The 21,975-nt window shown below is 53.7% G+C and overlaps 1 protein-coding gene across 2 annotated transcripts in view; it reads right to left on the minus strand.

Annotated features, from left to right (window-relative positions):
- The window catches only part of Ttc28 (tetratricopeptide repeat domain 28), a 431,438-nt gene that overhangs the window by 14,146 nt on the left and 395,317 nt on the right, over window positions 1-21,975 (minus strand). For both annotated transcript variants that reach the window (XM_052169038.1, XM_052169039.1), the window contains 2 exons: window positions 8,510-8,650; window positions 4,627-4,771 (listed from right to left, as the gene is read on the minus strand). In XM_052169038.1, coding sequence (XP_052024998.1) covers window positions 4,627-4,771; window positions 8,510-8,650 — 286 coding nt within the window. The remainder of the gene's footprint in view (window positions 1-4,626; window positions 4,772-8,509; window positions 8,651-21,975) is intronic.

Below are 21,975 nucleotides of genomic sequence, written 5' to 3' on the forward strand. Positions count from 1 at the left end.
TCGGGGTGGGAGGCCACATCGCCCTGGCTGGTAGTCAGGGCAGGTCTGCAGGCCGTGGCTACTGGATGTGCTGCCCTGCACAGTGTTAGCAGGTACTGTGCGTCTCACTGGGAGACAGGAGGCCATGTAGTGGACAGTCTGTCAAGGTCTGTGAGAGGAGGAGGTGGCAGAGGAGACACCAGCCTCAAGGGGAACGGCACCCAAAGGAGGAGCAACTACCGCTCGAGCCAGTCTGGAGGTGAGGACGAGTGTAGACGGAGCTGCCCTGGAGCTCCCCAAGAACGGTGGGGAGCTGTGCTGCCGCCAGGACTCAGGGCTATAGGCAATGACCCCCCCCCCCCCCCCCCGGCAACAAGGACTCCACGAGTCTGGCAAGTCTCCCATTTGATGAGTCCAAGGCCAGACAGAATGGAGGATTTGCGGGCATGGTATCTGTGGTCCAGGAACTGTTGTGATATTTGGGTCTCAATCCAGCTTCCCCAGGGCCTGGCTTTGAAGGCGCTGTCTCCATTTATGGCTTCTGGGGATGAGGTGGTGTTAGAGAGGCAGCACCTCTGACAGGATCTAAGGTGAGGACCTGGGGAGGTCTGTGTGCAAGCCACAGCACGTAGACACCTGCTCGCTCTGCCTAGAAGTGGCCTTTCAAAAGTGGGGCTGTGACTCGGAAGAGGAAAGCCAGCTGTGGAATGACCCAGTGCCCAGGTGTGGTGATGCACACCCAGATCCAGTGCTCTGTGGGGAGGAGGCAGGGGCATGGCCATGAGTTCAGGGTGAGCCTACACTAAAGAGCAGGACTTGAGAAGAGGCGTGGGAGGAAGTGGAGAGGGCAGAGGGGGCCTGTGAGTGTGGCAAGCATGGCTACCACTCAGCGGAGATGGAGTTAAGTCACCGCAGCCGTGGGACTGCAGGGTCATCCGCGCACACTTGCCTCATGGGCCCAGCACGCTCCCTGCCAACTCTGAGGCTGACTGGCTCTGCCCTCAGGAGGAGAATGTGCTCATCTGACCCAGCTGCCTGCTGCTGGGGGGAGGGGGCACCCGGCTGAGAGTGGCAGAAACGCTGGCTAACCCACAGTGACATGTGCCTTGTGGGAAGTTCAGGCTGCTCAGCCCACCAGACCGCTCTGCCTTTTATAACCTGGCTAACCTGAAGACAGAGACTTGAAACCGCTGGGTTACCTGCTCGCTTTACAAGCCATTTCCTGAGAAGAACTGCTGTGGGGCCCAGCGGGGAGGAAGAATGGGCACCAGCACCCCAGAAGTGGCAAGAGGCCATGGGCAGAGCCCCCACTGCCTGCACAAGATAATGCCAACATCTCTTCCTCACAACCCAGGAAGCAAAGGGGGCTGCCGGAGCATGGGCCACGGTGCACATAGTCAGGTGTGACCCTGCGGCAGTCCACGGTGACGCAGACGTGTTGGAACAGCCACGGGTTGGTGCCTCTCGTCATTCCCCCCTGCCCTGGCAGTGTATCTGAATCGTGTAAACTGCCTCTTTGGAGCATCCAGCTTCAAAGTTTACCTCAAGCAGAGCAGAAGCAAAGGTGAGGTTCACAGGCCGTAACTAGAGCAAGCCAGAGTCTGAGGATCTTTAAGTCTGGGCCTCCAGAGAGTGAGTGACTGCCCATGTGGAGAAGGCCCTACTGCAAGCCTGCCTCGTGGGTACAGTGTACTGGGTGAAGCTTGCCGCAGTGCGGAAGGCAGACCTGCATGTGGGTGGAGGAACATCATACAGGTTGCTGGTATGTACAGGGCCACACTCCAAGTCAGCCCTGAAAACACCACTGGTCATAGGTTGTCTGGTCACATGGGCTTCAGAGAGGAGGGGGCTCCCTTGTCCTCTCACAACCAGAAAGGCAAACCGGGTCTCAGACCAATTGCTGTCCTTAACACCTTTAATTAAACCTGCTGGGACCTCCTGTCTGCTTTTCACCCAGATCTTCCATACTGCCCTGACTTAGCATTTGCTGATGGCCCTGGAAGGCACTGACTCCGACAACACAGACAACACAGGACAGTACACAAAGGCTGGTGTTCCCCTCCATCCCCTCCCACCCCCACAGTAGAATAATCTGTCCCATTTTCCGTACTGTCGGACCTGGTTCCCTAGCAACAGGATCATGTCTAAATGAAGGCAGTTATTCAGATAATCACATGCTCCACACAAAGGGGCAGTGGTTAGGCTCAAAGCATCCATGATTCCGTCATCAGGCTCAAGTTTCTGTGAAAATGTGGAGGGAACTGGCTGTTTCTGGACGCCGACAAGCCACTCCCCATGCGGCTGGCAGCATCATGCGCCCTCTGGTGGTCACTGGGAAGGAGTGGCACGTTTACGGGAGGCCTCCTGTTATAGGGGGGGTAGGGCAGAGCTCCTGGAACTGATGGGTTGTCCCCAGATCCAGGGCAGTGTGTACCTGTATGTCTAAGTATGTGTTAAATGTGTAGCTGTAACTGGACAGGAAACGGAATCCCAGGTTCTAAGAAGTGCTTTCCTTAAAACAAGTGGGTCCTTTGTCTTTAAAGTAAGCTTTGAGCTGAGTCTTGCCGTGTTGCTAAGGGGGGCTGAGAGCTCCTGGCTCTGTCCTGCACCCTGAGTGCTTGGGACTGCACAATAGGCCAGGGCAGGGGCTAGCAGGCATCACACAGTTCTCACAGGTTATTTCAAGGCTGTGCACAACATTTGCCAGATCCTCCCCACCCCCTTTTTAAATAGTTAAGCTCATGTGCTGTGTCAAATCTCTGACTTAAAGAAGAATCTTTTTAGATTTCCAAGTCTAAGAAACACTTTGAATCGTGGAGTGAGTCAGAAGCATCGGTCCCTCGCCTGCAGTGGACACAGTCCTGGTGGGTACCTGGTGGTCAGCATGTGAAGGTGTTTTCTGATGACCGTTTTCTGTTTAAAGCTGAGACCACCCTTCCTTGCACCTCTGCAGGAACATGAGCACATGCTCATGGGGGGGGGTCACAGAAGAGGGACTGTCTGAAACATACCCTGCTGACTCCAGGCACTTGGAGAGCCCCCACTGGGAACCTTCTGGCCTCAGCTTCCTCTGCCGACTCCAGCTCAACTCAGCTTGGACTCCTAGGGTGAGCCACACCTCCACCAGGTACTGCCATAGAGTTCTGACAGGCACATACGCAGGAAATGTGGCCCGAGTGGCTATGATTCTGGGGCGCTATCTGACTTCTGGCTCTTGGAAAGCCCCTAGGCTGCCATGAAAGCCATTACCCACTTTCTTCCCAGGGTCCTCTGCTTTCTGTACTGTATCAGCACATGTGCCTCTGACTGGGAGCATCTCTGTGCACTCTGTCAGGTGCCCATATGCACCAGGCCTCAGGCCAGCTGCTGAGGGAGTCCTGGCCTCGACTGGGGAATGAATGAGGAGGCAAGAGCCCAGTCCTGAGATACCACATTGCTGTGTGGATGGCAGAGACCAGGGGACAGGCTTCCGGATGGAGGCCTTGCTGAGCCGGGCAAACCAAGACCACAGTAACAGTAGCTGTCTTTCTCAGCATTGGTGGAGCAGAAATATAATCAGCTGGGAGAGAAGCATGGGTGGGGTGTGGGGGTGAGGGTGGGATGTGGGGAAGGGTTCAAGCAGGTGAAGAATGGGGAGTGGGGAGCACAGCCAGGTGTGCAGAGGACTGTTGGTGGCAGTGGGAGGCAGGAGTGTCTTCCTCAATCAGCAAGATACTGCAAGCCGGAGCCCTATCATGGCAGTGTGGACAGGGTAAGGATAAGGAAGGACAGGGTGGATCATGAAGGAAAAGGGGCTTGGCCTTTCCAGGAGAAGGCTTCAGATAGGAAAGCCCAAAGGGTCCTCGAGGAGGGGCCTGGACACAGCAGTTGCCCCTGCACAGGGCACAGTCCCTGCCTGTAGCCCCAATGCACTGTGCACCTTGCCCTTTATCCCTGTGCTAACCAGACACATCCTCCAGAGACAAGACATCAGGAAGGATGGCCAGGGTCACTTGTCAGAAAAGGACAGAGAGACAGGGTGCCAGCAGGCAGAAAAGTCGCCCTGCAGCTGTCAGGCCTGCTGAAACACCGCTGGTGGGCCAGGGAGGTGCCCATTCAGGGGATGGAGAAGTCTAAGTGTACCCATGCCCTGCAGTAGAGAGAGGTGCTGAGGGATGCTCCCACCTCTGTAGATGGAACAACCGCCCTTGATGGTCCTGCCTGGAACTGGCCCCTAAACTTTCAGATCCACCAAGGTCCCCGCACCATCACAGAGCACTGCTGGAATTGAGATGGCAGGCTCATACGGCTTGGGCATGCCCAGCCAGAGAGCAAGGTGGGCTGCAGCTGGCGTCCTTGGCACTGGACATGGGTGCTGTGTTTGAGTTGTAGGCAAAGAGTGAGGGTGTGGGCTGAACCGTGGGATGAGCAGCTAGGACAGGTGGGCGGGGCCGGCATTCGCTCCCAGCACTGAGTCTCATGGCCGTAGAGGGGGGCAGGACGCTGAGCCAAATGCATTCGGCCTGCATAGAGCCGAGCGAAGCACAAGCTCAGACCTGCCAACCTGACAATCAGCAGCCAGGGAAGGAAGAGCCTGTGTCCGCTGAGCACTCCAGGGGGTGTGCACGGGCACTGAGCAGAAAGCGATGTGTCCCAGGAGCCACTTACCCCTTCCATGGGCGCGATGAGCAGATCGTACAGGGCGCGGAGCGGGGGCTTGGCCAGTGAGTTCTGCCTCCTGGGCAGAGAGGAGGTCCCATCCTTGCTGGGTGACACCGTACCACTGAACAAGCTCGTCATGCTCTGGCAGCTCCTGGGGAAGCAGGGCCAGGGTCGGAATCAAGCTCACGCTCCATCGTCATGGCTGCCTGCCACCTCCAACTCAGGGGTACTGTCATACAACACTGAGTTCTGTACACAGCAGTATGCGTGCAACTCTGTGGGGTCAGCTATGTAATCAAACATCCTAGAGTGCTGGCCCTGCATGAAGCCATTTTGCTCTGTCAAGGACGAGGATCAGGAAGGGTCAGTGTGGCTGCCAGGCTGACAAGGAAGGTGACATCCAGTAGCAGTTAACTCACTGCTGAAATGACAAGACATGGACCCCCTGGCCAGACCCAGCCAGACCCTGGCAGGGCCCCTTCATTTCACAGGGGTACCCTGAGAGCAGCTGATTAGAAACTGCGCATAGAGGAGGAACTTGGTGCAGCTATTAGGGGCAGTTTTACCACACAGAGGCATCTTTAACCCCCAGGACCCCCCCCCACACACACACGAGTCACACTCTCAAAGGGTGACAAGGACAGTTGCTGACTGCCTGCTAGGCACAGTCATGGTCCCTGGGGCCCAGAAGAGCACTAAGCATGCAGGTGGCATGGAGGTGGCAGAATCTGCCTGTCTGCCTGGCAGCCTGACTCGTGGCCTCGACATGGCCAGCTGGTAGTGCTTTCTGTGAGACTGTCGAGTGTCAGCAGTATATTGTTTCCACTGTATGCCGCAGGACCTGCACTGGCAGGGGCTGTGCCAGACGCTAGCCAGAGCAGCAGGCTGTGGCAAGTGTACTGCCTGCTAGTTTTGTGACAGCTATTCAGTTGTTGCCAGAAGGGCTCCCCAGGGCCAGCTGGCAGGGGCCGTGGGCCTCCCCAGCCATGGCTCCCATGGACTTCCTTCTCCCTCAGGTCCTCCCATCCCACCTATTCCAGGGGCACGGCAGCACTGCTCCAGCTCCTGGGGTGCAGGGGCCTGGGCAGCCACTCCCCTCTACTCAGGAAATATAATTCCAAGTGACCGCGTGGGCTAAAGCTTTGCTACCAGAGTCAGTGATGTGCAGGCAACCCTGAGAGACACTCGTGTGCAGGGAGAGCTCTCCCCTGAAGGTGAGATGGGCAGACTGTTCTCAGGGGCCACGCTTCAGCAGTGCACGGCTCCCTTCCGGGTGTATGAGGGAGCTTGGCTCAGGACTGGCGCAGGGCATACACCTTCCTACTTCCCATCAGCCCAGGAGCAGCCAGGTCCCCAAGGAAGTCCTCAGGGGCCCTCTCCCATCTCTCATCTCTGCAGCTGCCCTGGGCTGTGAAGCACGGAATTTCATAGGCAGGGCAAGGTCAAGCTTTGTATGCCACTGGACTTGCACTGTCACAGACATCCAGCAGGTGGCAGTGGATCACTGCCTTGTCATCTATTCTGAGATCCACTCGGGCTAAGCGGCAGTTCAGCCCCAGGAAGGGGTTTCTTAGCTGGCTTCTCTGATGATGTCTATGAACCCACCTCTAGAGGAGTGCAGAGCACAGCAGCCTGTATTGTACAGGGAGGAGGTGGGGCAGGTGCAACTCAGGGCTGCTTGTGTACACACATTGCTGGAAGAGGCCGCTAGCAGTTGGGTGTGATTCAGCCTGGTCCCACTGCTGTCCCCCCTGAGCCCACCACCTTCTACAGAAGTCCAGGATGGCAATGGACCTGGTGTCTGTACCTCCTGTTCTGTGCCTGAAGCTTGTCAGGCTCCTCCTGCTCAGCGGGCAGTGTAGGGGCCTGCCGAGCTCACCTGTGCTTGGGTATGGACTGATGGGACTACAGGCCTGGGCAGTAGCCATCTCACCTCTCCGTGACAGCAATGTGGTCAGCCCTTTGCAGACTCTACAGCCCCAAGCAAGCCCACAGGTATTGTTTCCCGTGAGTTCACAAGGACCCCTCAGAGAGATGTTGGGAGGAGCTGTTCACAGGGCCCAGAAGGCTCCTGCTTTGTGCCTGTGGGAGCCTAAGCCCAAACAGGTGAGAACTTCCTGGAGCCAGAGGAGAAGCACAGGGCCAGTGTCTAAGGAAGGTGAGTGGAGACAAGGCTGGACCACAGACTTTCCACCTGACAGGTCAGATCCTGTGCTGGCTCTTCATCTAGCTAGGAGGCTCTGGGCTGCCTCTTCCAGGCAGCTGGGGCAGCTGGATTCCTTTGTAAGCCTGCTAGCTTTAACAGCTATTCCATTGTTGCCTGAGAACAAGCCAGAAGAGCTTTCCTCCAGGGCCAGTTAGAGAGGGTCTGGCAAGCCTTCCAAGGTTCCCTTGACCCGCGCTCTTCACAGCTACGGGAAGGGCCAATAGAGATTGGGGAAGTACCACATAGTGCTGGTACTTAGAGGCATTAGCTGAGCATCATGGATGCCTTCTCTTTGCTGGGGGGTGGGGGTGGTGCTGGACCAAAGAGCTCTTGTATCCCTTTCCCCACCCATTGGTTAAGTGAGTCAGACACACGTAAGTAGTAGCAACGTGACCAGCACCTCAGGGATGGAGAAAGAACTCCTAGACCTGAGCCAGGCTTTAGAGATGTGTAGCCCGGGGATGCGGGAACACACAGGCAGAGACCCTATACCCAAAGCACCAGGGAATCTTTGAGGAAGAGAGTATTCAGCTAGGGTAGCCTAGGAACAAAGACCATGTGTGTGTGTGTGTGTGTGTGTGTGTGATGACCTTCCTGGGAAAGCCAGACTTGGCCATGCCCCAGTGCCGAGCAAAGATCTCCAGCCAGTAATGACAAGCCTGCCTGCCTCCCCAGCCTGGTCTCACTTCCCAATCTTCTCTATTGAGAGATTAGTACATGGGACAAGAAAGTGAATTAAGTAGTGACAAGGCCCTCTTGTCTCCACACACAGCCTCACTCTTGCCTGGCAAGAGGGCTATCAGCTTCGTGATGCTGTCCACATAGCAGGAAGCCAGCTGATGTTTGCAAAGTGGTCCTTAATTACCTCACTGAAGGGACAGGGGAGTCTGCGCACATTAGGATTGGGGAAGGTGTCTACTCGGTGTCCACTACAGCCCGGTGAGTCCTAGATTTAGTTTTGGGCTTGCTGTTCTTGATCACAAGCCACTCAGGTGGAGAAGATGCCGAGTCCAGCCCAATCCCAATCCCACACCTCCTTGCATCTGGCTTTGTCCTTACAAGACAGCGGGGCACCCCCAGGCCAGGAGGGAGGAAGGACCAGCATGAACCTTGAGTTTTTGGCTTCTTTCCCAAAGTTTCTGGGCCCTGGGAAGGCAAACTCACTGCTGTCAACACAATGACAGGAAGCCAGGCTGCCGCAGACAAGGTACGCATACAGGGCTGCCAAGCAAGGCTGCCCACCCAGTCTGGTCCCTCTGCAGTCCCTTGAAGACAGGGACCATGAATTCTGACAAAATATGGCTAACCAAAGCCTGGGGTCAGAGCAGTTTCTCCCATGCCCCACCTATCTGTTAAGTGGCAGGGAACCGGTCAGGGCGGCTGGATGTGGACAAGCTCACTTCTGGGCCATTGCCGCCACCCCGCTGGCCTCCTGAGTTGCAGGCCTGTGAGGAGCTGGCAGAGAGCTACTCAACTTCTTCCTGAGGGTAGGCACAGCAGCACACCACCCCTGAACGCCACCGGATCTAAACCAGGAAGGTGAAGAGCCTGCCCGCCTCTGTTTGAAAAGCACCGGGCTTTTGCTTCTGCAGCCACCTGACAAATCCCCAGCTCCATGTCCCATGGAAGGAGCACAGGCACACGCGCTGCAGGGAGCGCCTCGGGCTAGGGCCAGTGCCATACCTGTGCAGGAGGCTGTTGTGGCGCACCATCCTCAGGAAGCCCGTGGGGTCTGTGGCCGAGTTCAGCTGCTTGTTCATCTCCTCCAGCTGCTGTTCCATGATGTCTCCAGCTTCGCTTTCTGTCTCACTGCTGGCACAGGCCCTGTGGGAAAAAGAACCGTCAGAAAAAGAACACATGACTGCGGAGCCAGCTTCCTGATGCCAAGGGCCCCCACGGCCTTCCACACGGTGGGGCCTGACCGAATGCAGACAGCCTCTGCCCTGGAGAGGCTCAGAGATGGTGCTGATGATCGAGGTAACCTTTGCACAGGAATAGCAGCACACTGTACTACTGTGTCCCACAGAGAACGCTGCAGGAGCAGTCAGGGTGGGGGTGAGATGGCAGGGCCAGCAAGCACGCAGGAATCTGCCACAGGTGCTGTGCAGAAAGCCCCCAGCACCGCCTGGGCCTGGTCTTGGCCACTCATCCAACGGCCACAGTGGGAGAAGCACTTTCAGACAGAACTAGTTGCAGCTCGGGAGGAACATAGTGAGGCCAGGAGTGTGGAAGGAGCGCCCTGGCCATCCATGCCTTGGGCACTGCGGTCAGCCTCCCTTCCCCCCCGCACTACTTGCTCTCTGGCCTGACTCTGATGGCCTTGGCCACCACACTTGCTCTTCTTTGTGGCTCTCTACACCTCTGGATCCTAGCTTGATTTCTTACCTTGGCCTTCTCTACTCCCAGGTCCCCAAGGGTGAAGAGGGAGCCCTCCCCTTGCCCCATGGGGTTAGGGGAGGTTGACGCTTAGATCACCAAGCTATGGAGGACAGAGGGCAAATGCCACAGCGTAAGCTGTCATCCTGGTGACATTCCTGGAGGGCCGGGAAAGGAGGAGAGAACAAGGCAGGCTCCACAGCAGTCTCTCCAAGGTGCCCACCTGTCCTGCCTGTACCTGTTCCAGCCCTGCCAGAGCCCAACCTATTACTCTGGTGAAGAAAAAACATACTGGCCAGGGTAGCTCCATGCTTACAGTTGTGACCCTCCAAGGGACAGCCATGAATCAGTGTTCTGGAGCCATGCGAGGACACATCCTGCTCTGGGGATAGACCGGAATGGCAAGGAGCTCCAGAAAGAATTTCCACTCCTGATCCTGAAACTCGGCCTCCTGGTTCCTGTGAGCAGCTGTCCATCAGTCAGGCAGGAGCTCTGCACAGGCATGGCCCTGTTTAGGTCCCAGCATCCCTTACAGGAAATCTGCACAGGCATGGCCCGGTTTACATCCCAACATCCCTTGCAAACCATTCTTGATTCCCCACCTCAAAGCGTCTCTTGTACCAACGAGCAGTTCCTTGCTGAAGACCGACTTCCAATCCTAAACTGAAGACAGCGGCAAGAAACTGGTCTTCAGGCCCTGTGTGCAGGGTGGAGAGGCAGGCCCCTGGTCTCGAGCCCCATTGTCTTGGAAGGGTGGTTCCTTCAGAGCAGAGCTCTCCTTCCCACTGAGGGAGCCTCTCTGCTATTACTACACACTTTAGTGCCTCTGAGACCCCTGCCTGCCCTCAGGACCAAGTGCCTTGCACTTTTTTTTTTTTTTAGGGATGCTCTCCGGAACGTGTAGGAAGCTGGGCATCAGGGGTGCACCCCTGGACAGCAGTTCGGCCCCTCTGCTCTTTCACAGTTAAGTTTAGCAGACTTTTAAGATGTGAGTGGTCTAGCCTTCACTGTGGTAGGGACATCTCATAGCATAGGCTGCCTCAGCAGGACATCGTGCCGGAGAGGGGGAAGGGTCAGTGCAGGAGACACCGGATCATAACGATGCTCCTTTTAGCATCCACATTCAGGGAAATCTGGTGGTGGTTTCCTGAGGCTGGCTCTAGACTGTATATAAACACAGGGGCACAGAAGGTTGGCACCTTCCCGCTCTGGAGCTGTGAACTGCAGTTGCCAAACGAAATGGTTGAGCAGTGACGGGCAGCCTTGTCCACGTAGCCCAGGCTTCCCTCTTATATTGCAAGGCTGAGCTGCAGTTCATTGAGTCTTTTGACATTACTAGAAAACTCCTGTTTAAGCTTTGGAGAGGACTGGTGGGGAGGGGGAGACCTGTGTGTCCTTGCTGCACCAAACAAGAAGTAGCACAACCTATTGCTATGATACCACTGAGACCAGAGACAGTCAAGAGAGAGGCGCATGAGTGTTCACAGAAACAGACGCAGGGACTCCCACCCGGGCTGCTCTCTCCTCAGCAAATGTCACACACGCCAGGCCTCAGAGCATGCATGGCACAGTGGGCACAGACTCTGATGTCAAATCTGCTGGTTCAAACCGTCCTCGTTCATGGCCTGGCCCTCCTCAGCAATCCAGTCACTAATGTACGTCCCCTCCCCCAGTCTCCTGGGAAAGGCTTCTACTTTGAGTCACTCTAGAAATGGCTGCTCTCTATAAGGCCAAAACCCAGTTACATTAGTGTTATCTCTAAATGACACCAGAAACCTGGTTGTCTGAAAGTAAATTGTTACATTTACCTGACAGGAGACTGTCCTCATTCACGTTCGCCTCCCCTGTCTTTCTTTCTCTCCCTCCCTTTCTCCACCTCCTCCCCTCTCTCCCTCCTCCCCTTGTCTCCCTCCACCCCCCACCCCCCACATTCTGACTTGCACCTTGACTGTCACACTGATAAAAGAATAAAAATTGTCTTCCAAGTGCTTTTTAAAGAAAATCACTCGAAGCCCAGAGCTCTGTGAGTGTGTCTCCATGGCCTGGAATGGTCTGAACTCCAGTGCCGAGAGGCGGAGCTCATGGCGTGGGCCTAGCTTTTCTGCTTTCAGTAAATACAGTGATCAAACACTGAGGCTTCCTTCCTGTCAGCCCCACAGCCACCCGGCGGGGAGCACAAAGCTGTAATTGAGCGGAAGCCTCATTTCTTGGTGTCTCATTTTTAGGTCTTTGCTGGGAGTATGTTGTCAATGTCATTGTCTCCGAAACATGTCTTTCGCATCCTCTGAGTTGATGTGTGACGTGGGCAGAGTCCAGTGCATCCCTGGGAATGGTGTTGGAGGGGGAAGACCTGGGTGATGGGCTGGAATCCCACCCTTCCACCCTTCCAGATACAGCCCTGGGACCTAAGACCAGCAGACCGCCCCCCCCCCTGCAGGTGAACCAGGACAGTCATCGGGGTGGGGTGGGGTAGGGTGGTGGACAGTGGTGCACAGCACTGGGCAGGTGCGAAGGGCCCTGAAGGGACATGTTCCCTTCCCGCTCTGGTTGTTCCTGCAAGGGTCGCGCAGGAATCAGATGCATATGCACTTCGGCACACATCTGCTGCTCCACTCAGGGACTATTTTGAGTGCCACACGGGAGCGTATGTGAGAGTCTGCAGCAGAAGGCACACTGTGCACATGACACTTGTTATTGTGTGTCACTACAAGTCCTTTCTGGAGATTTTATCTATTCTGGCAGTGCATGTATCCCTTGGTGAAAATGCAGAGAGCCGTAAGAAACAGTGCAGTTGCTTAATCTCCTGTGCTTTCCCATGGTAATCATTTACCACTGACAGATGTGGGCAAGGGAAGACACAAAGGCCCTGCCCCACGCCCACAGAGCAAAGCATGCACTGATATCCACTTACTGATAACATGTGTTTGTGCAAACGTGTGCACACATGTGCATGTATGCTGTGTGTGCATGTATGCATGAGCCATGTACATAGAAAATGAAATGGCAACCCAGAAAAGCATGGAACTGGACCTCCTCCCTTATAGACAATTGCAGGAAAAGGCTCTGAGTATTGTCCTGGACTCTAATCCCTGTTAGTGCAGTTAGTGGCCAGGGAGAAGGGAGAAAGACACATGGGATTACTTTGATGAATGCCACAGCCTGTCACTGCCTTACCCCTCTGGGAATAGGAGGGGTGCCCTGAACTGTCTCCCAGTCCACTCAGCTTTGCTTATCAGAGGCCAGGCCAATGAGTGCCCCGCCCACTGTGGTGGCTGGGATCAGGTAGGACCTCTGTTCCACACAGCCACCTAACAAGGCCAGGGGAAATGTCTCCAGGCAGCAAAGGCTGAGAAAGCATTCGACAGAGGAGCAGAGGTGTTCCTACCAGGCTCAGTGACTGCAAGCTACCCCCAAAGGGCCACAGAAACCAGAGTCCTGGAAGCTACTTTACCAGGCTCGAGCGATCCTGTGCGGTCTCTCTCTTACTGTGATGGTGAGTGGGATGTGGAGACGCAGACAGGCCCAGGCTCAGGAAGCTGAGGGAGCCAGACGTGGCGTGCAACACCACAGCATACTGAGAACAGCCTTGTCCCTGACTTGATGAAGTGTGTGACCAGGGCAGGGTTTGTTTGTCCTGAAGACTCCACTGGCCCTTCGGTGCAGTAGAGGGGAAGATCTTGCCTCCCGTACCAACCTGCAGATAGAACTGCCCTCTTCCCCGTTCCACATAAGGGGCCCTGTGGGCCCTGGGCAGCCGCCATTCTTGCTGTATGCTTCTTTTCTGTGGTAAATCTATAAAGACTGGGTTCTGTGGAGGATCTGAAGGGCCCACACTACGGAGAGCAGAGAGGACGAGCTGAATGAACCACAAGCACACCAAGTGCTAGCATTTGGGGTAAGGTAGGCCCTTCCTGAGTGGCCTCTAAGATGAGCTGGAAATGACAGGAGTCAGGCTGGGTAGGACACAAGAGGAGACAGCAGCCTGCTCAATGTCCAGCTGTCCAGACTCCCTCACCCCAAACTGCTGAAAAGCCTGGTGTCTGGAACATGGGACCATGGTCATCACTACAGGGCTTTGTACAATTCTTGTACCTGGAATTCTATCTTAATTAAGGTTTAATTGCTGGAAAAAAGTTGAGAGCTCTCCATCTCGATCTGCAGGCAGTATCAAGGAACTATCATCTGCAGACAGCCAGGAGGAGGCTCTCATTCCACACTGGGCGGAGCCGGAGCATAGGAAACCTTAAAGCCCACACCCATAGTGACAGGCTTTCTCCAACAAGGCCACACCTCCTAATGCTCTTCCCTGTGGGCCAAACATTCAAACACATGAGTCTATGGGGGCCTTTCCTATTCAAACTACCAGATTCCTTTGTGAAACACAAGTATTTACAGGAGTGGGGGGTGGTGAAGAACCATGCCTGATGTGTGTGTGCCCATGCCTGATGTATGTGTACATGCATGATGTGAGGATGTGTGTGTGCATGCATGATGTGTGTGCATACATGATGTGTGAATGTGTGTGTGCATACATGATATGTGCGTGCATGCCTGATGTGTGGATGTGTGTGTGCATGCAGTGATATGCGGATATGTGTTCATGCATGATATGTGTATGTGTGCATACATGCATGATGTGTGGATGTGTGTGTATATGCATGATGTGTGTGCATGCCTGTATATGGGGAGCATGTGCTTATCACAGTGCATATGAAGGTCAGGAACAACTGTGAAGTCAGTTTTCTCCCTCAGTCTTTACAGGCGTTCTGGGTGTTGCATTCAGGTCATCAGGCGTGTGCAACAAACACCTTTAACCTCTGAACCCTGGCCCTGGCTCTTGAGACCACCTTTTACCCAAGACATTCTTTTCCTTTGTGACTTTGGGTACATGGCTATACAAGATAGGTATATAAATCAAACACTTATTGATCTTAAAGAAAATAATTTTAAATAGTTCCTTGGTATTGGGCCTCTTCTTTGCCAGATTAACTGGGAAACATACCTCAATGTGTGTTTGAAAGTATTTCTAGACAGGTCCAACCGAGGCAGGGGAGACTCACCCTGAACGTGGGCAGCAGCATCCCACAGGCTGGGTGGGGAGGAGTGGAGAGGAGAAAGCGCGCCCAGCGCCGGCGCTCACCTGTGCCTCCCGGCTGGGGTGCAGTGTGAGCAGCCGCTATGTGCTCCAGCTCTCCTCCCCACCAAGATGAATGGCAAGCTATCAAGCCATGGACGGGGGAAACCCTCTGGAAGGGCGGCCAGTGCCCTTAACCGCTGAGCCATCTCTCCAGCCCACATGGTCCAGTATTATAATTGACTGTGATAAGAACACCACCTCACATAAACATGTGGTGCAGACAGTAGAGGCATTATTTAGGGGTATTTTGGAGATTGTAAGTTCTGTCCTAATCCCAAGTAACATCTCATTGAACATTTAACCAATGAAATTCAAGCAACAGTTTTTAAAATCAAACACAATCCAGAGACAAACCAAACTGACACTGCTGAGACGTGAATTAAGAGGCACTTCCATGATTAAGGTGCAGGAAACTTTGCCATGAAAACATCGCGGCTCTCAGATCTGAGCCACGGTGTCCCAGGCAGCGCCTGCTGGCGCTCAGCGGGGTGACGGTGTGTGCAGCACAAGTGCATGTTTTGTTCAGGAGCAAAGTGACAGTGAAGTCACATGATGCTGGCAAGCGAGTGAGTTCTGCCAGAGCTCAGATTCACCATGTATTTGATTTTTGAATTCCCATTGCTGCTCGTGAGGGACCCCTTTCCTGTTGCCAGTGCCCTTCGACTGAACCTTTGCTTCAGTCACATGACCCCTCCCACAGTGTATGAAGCCTTACTGTAGTGGCAACAGCTTCCAGATACCACTTCCACTGTTGCCTGCAAGGAGCCTGTTCTGTCTAAGGGTTTGTGACGGTATCACATCACACCACACTCCACCATGCTGCACCCCACTGCATCACACCACAGTGGAAAGGTGGGTGTGCATGTGAGTGTGAGGACAATCAGGAACCCTTTTCAGATAGGAGCTCTGGGCCTCACAGACTGTGAGCTCCAACTCTCAGGAATGGTGAGCAGTTACAGCAGCTGAGCTCGGCTGCTGATGTCAGGGTCCCCCTCAAACACTGTCATTAAGCCTTGTGGCAAAAGCCAGGTAGGAGAACATGTTACTTCCTGGCCCTGGGTAGCCTGCTCCACTGGAAGTAGTGTTGAAACAGCCAAGAAATGGTAAGCTCTAGACCTGCGCCTTCCTATGCTGCCCTCGCCCTCAGAGGTACAGATGGTGACCTGGGATCCCTCAGGCTAGAAGCTCCAGGCTCACCAGGCAGCTGCCCCGTCGCCTCAGCTTTCTGCAGCACCAGAACATAGCACCATACATTATGTATGGGTTTGTCTTCATTGGATTCTGTCCTACAAAGCTCAGAAGGCCCACTACAACAGGAATGGTCTTCCAAGTCCCCATGAGGCCCAAACCCTTGTTTGCTAAGAGTCCAGGAGGCCCTGGAAGGAGCAGATGTAACAGGATGCCCTTAGGTGCTATCTAGGAGGCTTATATGTGGGTGTTTTGTGGCAGGAATGTGACGTGAAGGAGAGGAAACCTTTTGATCTCTGTTCAGAGCCTTTGTCCCCCACAATTGCATGGATGAAAGTTACAGTACAATGCTGCTTGACTTCTGAGACCCCAGGTAAGGAGGACGCCACGGTGAAGCTCATATGTGATCACCGAGAACGGGAGCTTCACAGCTCAGCTCAGCGGCACAATGGGCAGAGCCCTCAGGGCTGCCACACACACAACACCCCATGCTCGCAGCAAACACGCACTGGACGGCTGCAGCGGAATCGTGCTGTGTGTAGCAGCTTTGTTCAGGATTCCCTGAGTCTGGGCAAACAGCCCACCTTTCAAATTTCTACACAGAAGAATCCCACCAAGAGCCACCAGACCCAGTCTACCTGGTCTGAAAATGGGACCCCTTAGCAGAGGTGCCCCAGTTCCAGGCAATGCCCGGAGAGGGGCATTCGTGTAGAAGACAGCCTCTAAAGACGCAGTGGCAATCTCCAGACTTATTGGCTATTCCCTAAGTCTTCCGTGGAACAGTCAGTGGGATACCCACACTGGGAACAGAAGTCTGGGGACACGGTGGCCTGTACTCCTGGGAGGGATCAGGAAAGGTGTCTATACCCTTGCATTCAGGATAGAGACCCTCTGTCTCCAGTGAACTTTGGGTAGGAGCAGTTTCTGGTCAACACTGCCTTCCTGTCTGAAGGTTGAAACAGTCAGGGCATTGGGGGGCTGTCCCCTCTCTCCCTCTAATTGGATTTCCTGAAAGGACCTGCTCCCCCTCCCCTCCCCCAGACACCAGAGAGGCCGCTGCACAGAAGCCACAGCCAAGGCTGGCACCCCTCTTGTCTTTTTCTGCCACATTAACCCAGCAGGGGGCTTAACAGCCCACGATTTTGAGAAGCTGTCGTCAAGTCATGAAAGCCCCCAAATGCAACTTAAATGGTTATTAGCCTGTGGGAAACATCCCCTGCTTTCTAATACTGCCATTTAAATAACAATAATAAGGAAAATAATAACAGTAAGTGGAAATGCCCTGCCTTCTCAGCCGCGATCTTACCTACCACCCACAGTCCCCTGGGCCCTGTGGATTTAGGATTTACTTAGGGCCTGGGGTGAGGGCAAGGCTTTCAGTTCTGTGGGCCAGCCTGCTTCTACAGCCAGCCAGCAGATGTCGCCCAAGTCACCCCTCAGCTGCACCGGGAGCTTCCGTGGATAAATTCCTTTAAACACACACACACACACACACACACACACACACACACACACACACACACACACGCAGCCAACAACAAGCCACTGCACAGACAAAAGAGCCAAGGTGTTCCTTGCTCTATTAAGAGTCACAAACATATATATCTGCCAAATGGAAAGGTGCAGAATTAATTGGAAAGGAGATGGGATTTATACTCCTCAGCTCCCTTGGGGGTTTCGTGATTAATTAATAAATATTTGTGAGGGCTTTGGTAAGTATTGAGGTTCCGTAGATGTGCTAACCAAAACAAGCTTTTGCAGGCATTATGACCGCTGCACAGGACCAGAAGAGGGAAATGAAGACTGGGGCAGTGCCACCAGCCAGTGCCATGGCTGCTGTGGGCTGGACCTTTCCACTAAGTGACTGCCTTCCTCACAGAGACCAGGAAGGCAGACCTTACTGCTGTATCCTGGGAGTGGAGGAGACTGGGTTAGACCGGCAGGCACCATTTCACCCCTCTCAATGGCCACACTGTGTCTTCTGTAAGCCAACAATTGTACAATTGTACAGTAAATGTATATTTGCCTTATGCCACTGACTCCCTAGAGGAAGTCACACAAGCAAGACCACTGTCCTCGGGGTAATAAATGAAGTGCACACTGTGTGGGTGATGCGAGAAAACAATGGTTTGGCTCCAGTGTCTAAAAGAACATCCAGACCAGTTTTTACCTCCTGTGTCTATCTGATACTTTGTTAAAGTCCGCACACGTGGCCACTACTGAGTGCAGCTTGAGGTGGCAGCTGCCCCGTGGCTTCATTCCTTTTTCTGGAGAGAAGCAGAATTGCAACATCTTCCCTGACACAACAGGTTTCTATGGTTACACGAGACATAAATATGTTATATGTCCTGTGTCACGTGGAAGGAGCAGCCAGGCGCTGTGTGCAGAAGACCCCCAGGGGGACAGCACTCATGTGGATGGCTCTCTGCAGCCAGCTAAATATTTGTTTCTGGCTTTGCAGCAGGAGAGGGACTGCTTAAGAGGCTGTCTATAGCACTCACAGATGCATCAGCATGACAGCCGCGCAAGCCAGCTTCTGCTCTGTGGGGCTTGAAAACCGGATGCTGGTGAGCCCCAAGGGCAGAGGCCAAGTGTGCCACCCCCACTGGGAACAGGGTGGCCTGGCTTCTCTTGTTGGCCCTACCTGCATGAGTCCCTGTGGATCCAAATTATTCTGCCAGGGCTCTGCAGGTTTTTGTTATTTGTTTTCATGCTTAAAGAAGCACAATTGGGTAGTGGTTGTTGAGAAAGCAAATAAGAAAAGTAGTTTCCATTCAGGGTGGGACAGAAGACTTTGCATCCAGGACTTACTTTTTCATTAAGAGAAACAAGTCCCCAGAGTGGGGGTGGAGCACAGAATATTGGAAAATTAATGCAAAGAGCAGGGGCAGTGGCAGCTTGGTTTCTGCAGGGGTTTTTTGTGCGAATTGCAAAGCAATGCTCCAAGAACTGCTGCTGCCGCCTGTGTAGTCTGGCCTCTCCTGTTCACCCCCTGGGTCTTGAATCACTGACCCTCCGCTGCTATCTCTAGACCGGTGGGTGCACAGCAGTGGTCAGTTTTGGGGCAGGTGAGACCCTTCACCCTCTTTTCTGCTTTTTTCCCCAACCCACAAGATGGGTTCTGTATGACTCCAGCCAATGTCCAACCCCTAATCCCCCTGCCTCAGGCTCCTGTAGCCCTGTGCTATCTTTTCCCATATAATGATCAGAGAGCAGAAAGAATAGGCCAATGCCTAGCAAAGGAAGGAGGAATGTGCTCTGCAGACGAGTCTGTTTTGAGGAGCTGTGCATGAGCCCACGGAGCAGAGGGTCTAGCCTGCTGCAGGGCACACTTGCTGTCTGCCCTCAAAGAGCTAAGGAATTCTTCTCTTAGGTGCGAACACACTCTGACGTGCAGTGGTCAGGCAGAGGCTTGAGCACAGCTCTGAGACCCAGTGGACTAAAGATCTGAGCTAGTATGCACTGCTCACTGGGATGAGGCCTCCCAGTGAGCTTAGACGGACTTGAAGACATGTGCATATCAGGCAGAGGCTGTGCCAAAAGAATCCTCCTGGGTCTGAGGCCATCTCTGGTTGCTACGTGTGCCACACACATGGCGCAGAACCAGTTTCCGGGCTGCTGTGGGGAGCGCCAAGCATGGCGTTTGGATTTGATTTTTAAAGTTAGCATTTGAGGCACAGCCTAGAAGAACAGAGGACAGAGGATCAGATTAAGGGTAAGGCGGGGTTTGAAAGTGGGCGTGGCTTCCAAGCGAGGTGCTAAGCCAGACATGCAGCCAGCACCACCACCACCCTGGTAACCAGTTACGCTGCCCTGTACCAATGGATTGTTCTGGCCTCTCTCTACACAAGCCATGCCTCTCCTCACAGATAACAGTTCTCTGGGTCCCTCTTCCATGCGGGGTGCGGGGAGGGGGTGCTCCCTTACTAATCCCGAGCAGCTTCAAACATTCAGTCTCTTATTGAATGGCTGACACTTTGGGGTTTAATTGCACAAAATCTCAGATCCCTTCCAGGTCTCAAATGGAATTGTGGTGTTAAAAAAAAGCTAAAAGAGAGCCCACAATACAGAGAGCATCCCTATCTTCGAATCCAGTGTGCTTCTGTGGCCACATCTTGTGACAGGACTGGGCAGAGCAGGCTCCTGCTGCTGCAACTTTGTGGGGATGAGCTCGCCACAGCGGGTGGTGGAGCAACGGCCCTCCCCACAGACTCACTGAGGAGAAGGCAGGAGCTCAGACCGTGCTCACTTGCCAGCTCCTTCACGCGGCTCACACTAAGCCCTTCCGCACAGTCACAGACAGGCACATAGCCTTTGCTTCTAGATCCAAGGTCTAGAGATGGTGGGTGACACGGGGGAGGGGTCCTTGGTGGCACAGTTAGAGGCAAGATGGACATAAGCAAGAATGAGTGTACCTTTCAAGGAAGGACACATGGAAAAGCACCACCAGTTGCTGGGAGTCCTTGGAAGGACAACAGAAGGAGCCCTTGCTGAGGGAAGGCAACCTTTGCAGGGCCTGGAGGGTCTGGTGAGTAGGAAGGGCAGGAAGATCAGCCTCTGCTGCACAGGCTGTAGGTAAGGGCTGTGCTGGGAGGGGCTGGGAGGGGCTGGGAGGGGCTGGGAGGGGCTTACGATGCCTGGCCGTGCCACCAGGTGAGGATGAGCGTGGGTGGACAGCTTGCTCCAAGCAATGCAGCTGGGAACTAGTGCTCCTAAGATGTGGTTTTAGGCTTCATACTGTTTTCTACAGCCTGTCGCTCTGTTCTCTTACCGGTTGTGACCAGCAGTCCATGGGAGGCTCGCTGCCTGACTACCTACTTGGCATGGGTCTGTCTCACCAGGTCCTACTGATGTTACTTTTGGGAAGCTGTCCCTGGTGTGCACTGTACATCACATGCTTGATGCTCTCCGCTGAAATATGTACATGGACCTCACTGTCTAACACCAACCCCCATTTCTAATGCTTGCTACTACACCATGCGCATGCACAGCTGTGTGCAGACACTGTGCTGCCCGAAGGCCTCTGCTGACTTTGCATATGGTACTTCATGTCTCCCTCTATAGACCAGGCTGGCCTTGGACTGAAGCCTCACCTCAGTACCCCCCAAGTACTGTTCTAGCTGCATTTTGGTTATTGTGATAAATACTGAGTCTAAGGGCAAAGATACTCACTGGGTCCTCGTAGGTTAGCTCTCTTGTAGCCCAGGCCCACCTGCATAGGGATGGTGCCGCCAGCGGTGGGCCAGGCGTTCCCACACCTGTCAAGGCACCTCACAGACATGGCCACGGCCAGTCCGATCCTGACAGCCCCTCAGCTGATGTCCCCTCTAAGCTCCTCGTCTCCTGTTGCCATGTGGACTGCGCGTAGGAGCCGACATCATTTGCCTTTCCAAGTCTGCCTTATTGCACTTAACACGATGATCTCCATCCATCCATTTTCCTTAGAGTGATGTAGGTTTGTTCTTCGTGGCTTAATAAAACATGTGCTACACATCCTTTATTCATTTGTCTAGGCTGGCCCCGCATCTTGGCTTTTACGATCAGGGCCACAGTGAGTGTAGGTATGCAGGCATGCCAAGCAGTCTGACAATCAGTCTCCTATGGAAGACACATGTAGATTTCTTTAAGTCGAACCTAGGCGTTTTTAAGATCATCTGTCCACACTGCTTTGTATATCTTCTAAAAATTTTATGATGAAAAATTAAAGCTATGGAAAAGCTTAAAGATTCTTAGAGTGAATACTGAGATGCCTCCCAGCCGGATCTTGGCATCCCTAATGTTTACTGCCTGTCTACCCAGCTGTCTTTGCTCTTTCCAGTCATCTGCATAATTTCCTATCTGGGTGCAGTTTAAATAACTTACACTAAATTACAGCTAATGTTCTTTCAAATACTTCATAAGGCATATCAGGGCTGGAGAACAATACTGGTATATGCATCTTAATATAAAATATGTGCACAAAACTACACAGAATGAACTTCACAAATCTTAACTTTCATCGAGTCAGACAGGGACATTGGGCTAAAAACCCTGTAAAGAAACAGAAAGTTTCTCTGTGACCACCACCAAACTGGTTTTGGCCTCCATGTTGGAGGCCACCTTTGTCCTGCCTTTTCCCTACAGAGATCACTGCAGCTGTGCCTGAAGCCACAGATCATGGTCTCACAGCAACTGGCCTTCCTGTGGCTTGCTCTCCTTCACCACAGGGTTTCTGGACTTCACCTGTGATGCAAACAGTTCACACCCTTGACCACACAGCATGCAGAACATTGCTGGGTTGATGGCCTGCTGCAGGCATGAGGCACAAAACTGTCATCCTTATGGAAGTTTCTGTCACTAGAGGCTCTCCTTTCTCCTGGGTAAACGCCTCACAGTGGAATCACATGTCCACAGTGAGGGCCAGAGTAGGTCACATGCCCACAGTGAGGGTCAGAGTGGGTCCCATGCC

The sequence above is a fragment of the Apodemus sylvaticus genome, chromosome 22, assembly GCF_947179515.1.
Source record: "Apodemus sylvaticus chromosome 22, mApoSyl1.1, whole genome shotgun sequence".
In the NCBI taxonomy this organism is placed as follows: domain Eukaryota; kingdom Metazoa; phylum Chordata; class Mammalia; order Rodentia; family Muridae; genus Apodemus; species Apodemus sylvaticus.